Source organism: Sinocyclocheilus rhinocerous, unplaced genomic scaffold (assembly GCF_001515625.1).
Source record: "Sinocyclocheilus rhinocerous isolate Xijiao unplaced genomic scaffold, SAMN03320098_v1.1 scaffold853, whole genome shotgun sequence".
In the NCBI taxonomy this organism is placed as follows: Eukaryota; Metazoa; Chordata; class Actinopteri; order Cypriniformes; family Cyprinidae; genus Sinocyclocheilus; species Sinocyclocheilus rhinocerous.
The window spans coordinates 1,534,234-1,540,409 of NW_015627738.1; the positions used below are offsets into that span (position 1 = coordinate 1,534,234).

Genomic DNA, 6,176 nt, shown 5'->3' on the forward strand with positions numbered 1-6,176 from the left:
CGCATGCGCAGCGCTGACCTCATACGTCATCCGCCCGGAGCTGCTTCCGTGTACAACTGTTGGCGCAAGCTAGATTAAAGTGATTATTACGTTTTTGAATATGGATATTTTTCTTACAAAAACGCATGGATTCGCTACAGAAGGCCTTTGTTCACCCCCCGGAGCCGTGTGAGACACTTTTTTTTATGGATGGGCTCTTTTTATTTCACTTCTTTTGGACTGATGCATGCAACACCCGCTGAGTGCCATTAAACAGCTTGAAAGATCAAAGACAATTTTTAATATAACTCCGACTGGATTCATCTGAAAGAAGAAAGTCATATACACCTAGGATGACTTGAGGGTGAGTAATTTATGGGCTAATTTTCATTTTTGGGTGAACTAACCCTTTAAATCAAAGAGACTCTAGTATGCAACTTGTGTGCTTGAACTGCCAAAATAAATAGAAAATGTAAAAAGTTTTCATGGCAATTACATCTATGTACAAACAGCCTATTATACCTTCTTTTCGTTTATTTTTCTTCTTCACTTTGGGTTTGACTGTGTCCTCCATGAACTCCTCCACAATATCATCCTGGACGTTTTCTATCTGGTTATCCACCGACACTTCAGTCTGACTGCAGACAAAAAGGCAAAACAAATCAAGAAGAGAAAATGCATCATACTTATTATCTTCAATATGTGTTCAAAGTCTATTTCAATGTCAAAGGCATTTCACCAGGTTAACATCTTATTTAGAGGGATAGTTCACCCAAAAATGAAAATTACCCCATAATTTACTCACCCTCAAGCCATCGTAAGTGTATATGACTTTCTTCTTTCAGACGAATACAATCGGAGTTAAATTAAAAAATGTCCTGTTATTGCTACTTTGCATGTTGTGTGATTTGTCACGAAATAAAGCATTATACATATATTTTTTAAAAAGTGTACGTGCGTACCATTTAGCGGAAGCTAGAGATTACGGTTTATAAAGTTTTAAATGTGGATATTTTTCTTACAAAAACGCATCAATTCGCTTCAGGAGGCCTTTATTAACCCCCCAGAGCACTTTCTTTTCTCAAATGGACCACTGACACTCCTAATTGAGATTGTAGATAAGAGTGTCAATGGTCCATTTGAGAGATAGGTGGCGGTAATGCACTTATAAGTCTGCGATCCGCCGTAAAGCAAGAAGAAGAAGGAGACGCGTCATGTGCCGGCTGTCGAGGACGCGCTCAGGACGTGCTCATGACAGTTCAGACACTGCAGTGCATCAGAGGTAAAAAACTATATAAATACTGTTCAGTTTCTTGCACAGACCAATCGTTGTGTGTCTTTACACATCAATGTATCGTTACGAGCCGCAGGGTTTAATTTGGTTTTGTTTGTGTATGTTTTTTTGACTCTCAAAGCCGTGATTCCCATTCACTTCCATTATAAGACTGACAGACTGCAACGGTTTGAGTTAAAAATCTTCGTTTGTGTTCTACTGAAGAAACAAAGTCACCTACATCTTGGATGCCCTGGGGGTAAGCAGATAAACATCAAATTTTCATTTTTAGGTGGACTATCTCTTTAATAAGCGAGTGTGTTGAAGGAAAAGTTCACCCAAAAATGACAAACTCATCCGCATGTCATTATAAACTCATATGACTTGCTTTCTTTTGTGGAACACAAAAGGAGATATTTTAAATAATGTGCTGGTCGCTCTTTTCCATGAAATTACAATGAATGATGACTGGAGTTTTCAAGCTTCAAAAAAGACAAAAAAGCACCAATAAAAATATGATAATAAGTATGAGCTTTGAGTTTTGTTTTAATTCTTCTGAAGTCATACTATTGATTTGTGTTGCAAACAAACTAAAATGTAGGTCTTCGTTGACTGAGTCAATGGAGTTGAATCCAAAAACTGAACCAGTCAGAATGGTTTCGTGAACTGGAATGTCTGATTCTCCGATGAAATGTCACTATTCTCATGAACATGCCAACAGGAGCTGGACTGTGTGTTCAGAGTTTAACTAATAACAATATATATTTTGGTCTGTTCCTCACACAAAACTATTACAAAATCACAAGTCATCATAGTAACTTTTTTTCTGGTAATTTTAAAGCTTGATAACTCCAGTTCTCATGAACTTTCATTATACTGAAAGATATATTTCTATTTATTTACTTGTTTTTAATAGAGACGTTTATTTTTTATTTGTTTTAGATATTGCTATATCAGAATCAAATCTATATTAATGGTAAAAAAAATAATAATAATTTTGTTGGTTTATTTGTTATGTTTGTTTTTTATTTATTTCCAAATCAGAATCAAAAGCTTTATTCAAGTATGGTTTGTATTAGAGATCGACCGATAGTGAAGTGCATTACTGCCACCTATCTCTCAAATGGACCATTGGCACTCCTAATTGAGATTGTAGATAGAGTGTCAATGGTCCATTTGAGAGATAGGTGGCGGTAATGCACTTATAAGTCTGCGATCCGCCGTAAAGCAAGAAGAAGAAGGAGACGCGTCATGTGCCGGCTGTCGAGGACGCGCTCAGGACGTGCTCATGACAGTTCAGACACTGCAGTGCATCAGAGGTAAAAAACTATATAAATACTGTTCAGTTTCTTGCACAGACCGATCGTTTCGTGTCTTTACACATCAATGTATCGTCACGAGCCGCAGGGTTTAATTTGGTTTTGTTGTTCTAAAAAAACAAGAATGTTTTTTTGACTCTCAAAGCCGTGATTCCCATTCACTTCCATTATAAGACTGACAGACTGCAACGGTTTGAGTTAAAATCTTCATTTGTGTTCTACTGAAGAAACAAAGTCACCTACATCTTGGATGCCCTGGGGGTAAGCAGATAAACATCAAATTTTAATTTTTGGGTGAACTATCCCTTTAACGATGTCCTTACTACCTTTCTGGGCTTTGAATGCAATAGTTCCGTTGCTGTCTATGCAGGGTCAGAAAACTCTCTGATTTCATCAAAAATATCTTAATTTGTGTTCTGAAGATGAAAGAAGGTCTTACGGGTTTGGAACGACATGAGGGTGAGTAATTAATGACAGAATTTTCATTTTTGGGTGAACTATCCCTTTCACTTTTAACCTTGAATTCAAGCTAATGTTTGTCATGCAGCTTTATCATCACCTAACAGAACCACAAAATAACGACTGCCATTGGTCGCACAAAAAAGTCTGATAGCCATATCAAATAATTGTAAGAAAAAGCTTTTTTTTTTTAACAGTTTATTGAACCTTTAGGCAAAAAAAAAAGTTTGCATAATGTGCCTTCGTTGAGTTTTCAGCAATGTTTTGATCATATTGCTCAAATGATACAGTAGGCTTTATAGGCTTAAAAAAACAATTATAATATTATAATGTTAATAAATATATGTTAATACAATTTAAAATAATAATTTTATACAATATAATTTATTAACATGTGGTTTTTACCTTCTATCACCATCATGTTTGTTTGATTTCACCTTCTTTTTCTTCTCCAGCTCATTGTTTAGCACCTGGCTCTCTGCAAGTGTTTCTGTGGCTTTCTTCCGTGTCGTCTTTTTTCTAGCCGTCTCTTCCTCCTGTGAGATCTGATGTTGGTACGCCTGCAGATAATCATCTTCTGTCTCTGTCTCTTCTTTCTGTCTACTGACATCATTTCCATTGTTACTCTTTCCTTTTCTAGTCTTCTTAGTATGTTTTCCATCGATTTCTGTATCAGTCCTCCTGTCGTGGTCTTCTTCATCTTGAACAAGAGGTGGTGGTTGTGGGAGCTTCCTTTTGCTTTGCTTTTTCCCACTGGTCAGCGCTGGTTCCTCCTCACTTACAGCATTGTGTATGTTGGTCTTTTCTGATGTTTCTCTCTCTCTGCGCCTGTTTTTTGTGTATCTAGGGCTGCCCTGAGCTGGATCATATGTGTTATGGAGGATAGCTTCATCATCTTCAGTGTCTTTACTCAAATCTAGGTTCTTCTTCAAGGTTTGAAGCTGCAAGAAATAAGGATGGAGTGCAAATAACAGATGTTGCAGACATATTGGGCTGCAGGGTGAATTATGTTATATCAATTATGTTTTTCTTGGTTACATAACGATTATTTTTAACTATTACTAACCACAATAATTTCCTGGGACTGGTCAGTGATCTGTTTGGCTTTCTTTTTCTCTGAGGGAGGGTTTGTGTATCTCTTCAACACCTCGTCAAAGCGAGCTTTGGTCTTAGCTCTCACATCACTTTGAACTGCCAAACGATTTTCAGACAACTCTGCACATTCAAGCATCCATGATCATCAGTGACAGAGAAAAGAGTTGTTATAGATCAAATATGAGTGATCTTTACTCACCTGCAGGCATTCTGATGAACTATGGACCAATTCATTCTGGAATCAACAATCCTAAAACTGACAATATCATACATTACAATGGCATTAAAGAATAACTGCTGTTTCTAAGTTCAATGCAACCTTTATACGGTCTTTATTCGCTTATTTAGGTACAATCACCTAGAAATAGTTTAGTTATTCTTACAGGAACTACTATTGTAGTTAAGCAAATTATGTAATATTTAACTTTACCGCCAACACAAAAACACCTCTAAAATCCAGATATTGCTAATAAAGCAACTCTGCTTTCATATGATTATTAATTCGATAATGAAAATAACAAAAATGCCGCAATGAGTATGTTTGCATCAGTGATTGTTGATATTGTAGCTTTGCTAAACATCACACGCTAGCTGAAAACATTACAAACAAATCACTGCAAACGCACAGTATTGTGTCTCGCGCGAAAATGAAGCGAATCAAACTCATCTTACATCTTCTGTTAAATGTACAGTTTCTGCTAAATAAACGTACATTATATGCAGTAAATGCGGCGAAAAAGTCAAATCATGTCTGCAGTGGAGGATAATTTCAGTGAGCAGCCATTGCTGGCGCGACCGTTTCCAACAGCAACAACAACAACAACAACAAGATTAGCCCCGCCTCCCGTGGTAACGGTTGCCACATCAATCAAGAACTAAAGCGCCGACTGTGCGTTCACACCGCCGCCGCCGTCGAGAGCGTCAAAAATCGTTTTGGCCGCCCTGCCAACAACGCTGTAGAAAGATTCGTGGACGCTCTGACGTAGATCGAATGCTTATGTAGTATTTAAAGGGGTCGCAAAGCAAACAAGCTTGTTAATCTTGTGCAGACTGACCACAAGGAGGGTAATGTTATAAGTTAACCTCATTAAATATTGTTGTGTACGAAGTATTAAGATCCTTTACCTAATAATGTATAAAGCACTAATACCACACTGTAAAAATACAAGTAAATGTCCTGCATTGAAAATGTTACTTAAGTAAGTATAATCAGGTATAAACATTACTTAATGTAAGTGTAATCAGGAAAATTGATTTAAAGGTTTAAAAGTGAACTGGGACTATTATACTATTATTGATTAAATCATTAGATTATTATACCTATAAGGTTAATGCACATCAGCAACTCACCAGGAACACCAACAATCTCAGACACCTTGGTCCATGCATCATTTTTTAAATTTATGTCCCTGTTCGCAAACAGTGACATGTAGATTATTGGGAAACCCGGCACAGCAATAATCAACCTCTCCTCCATTTTGCTTGGGAACTAATGTGGTCGGAACCAAAGTTTACAGGACTGCGCTCTCTGGAATCCTCTCAAGCGGTGGACTTCTACGTTACGATTGGTTGCCGCCGAACCGCGTCATAGCTCATTACCATAAAGTTGACCTGATTTCAGCTCTCCTCGACGCCCTCAACTTCCAAGACGCGCTGCGCCGCTGCTCGACGCCAGCTCACATTGAAAATGAATGACTTCCGGCCACTTTGACGCCCTCGACGGCGGCGGTGTGAACGCACCAAAATTTAGTAAAGTCATCAAACAGAAAATAAAAATAAACTGCAGCAGGTATTAGGCTGCTGTCATTTTAAGACCTAATGCACAGTATGTTACACATCTTATTTTCAGTGTGTGTGCTAAATTCAGTTGGCTTTTTATTGCACTTTTATGAACTCTTTTTATTTTCTCACTCACCCACCGTTCTTTATTGCTTTAAAGTCTGTGTTAACTGGAAGTTGCTGTCGACTTTATTTCAGTATAATGACATATTTCCAACTGAAACGGAATATTGAATAGGGGAACGGTTTTATTTTAGTGCTCCTCCTCTCCA

General features: G+C 37.6%; 1 protein-coding gene across 1 annotated transcript in view; it reads right to left on the reverse strand.

Annotated features, from left to right (window-relative positions):
• Nucleotides 1–5,028, reverse strand: part of ahi1 (Abelson helper integration site 1) — a 17,802-nt gene extending 12,774 nt beyond the window's left edge. The window contains exons 1-5 of the mRNA XM_016545421.1: nucleotides 4,798–5,028; nucleotides 4,325–4,381; nucleotides 4,097–4,221; nucleotides 3,436–3,971; nucleotides 502–617 (exon numbers count right to left, since the gene is read on the reverse strand). Of these exons, the coding sequence (XP_016400907.1) occupies nucleotides 502–617; nucleotides 3,436–3,971; nucleotides 4,097–4,221; nucleotides 4,325–4,334 (787 nt within the window). The 5' untranslated portion in view covers nucleotides 4,335–4,381; nucleotides 4,798–5,028. The remainder of the gene's footprint in view (nucleotides 1–501; nucleotides 618–3,435; nucleotides 3,972–4,096; nucleotides 4,222–4,324; nucleotides 4,382–4,797) is intronic.
• Between the last annotated feature and the right edge of the window lie 1,148 nt (nucleotides 5,029–6,176).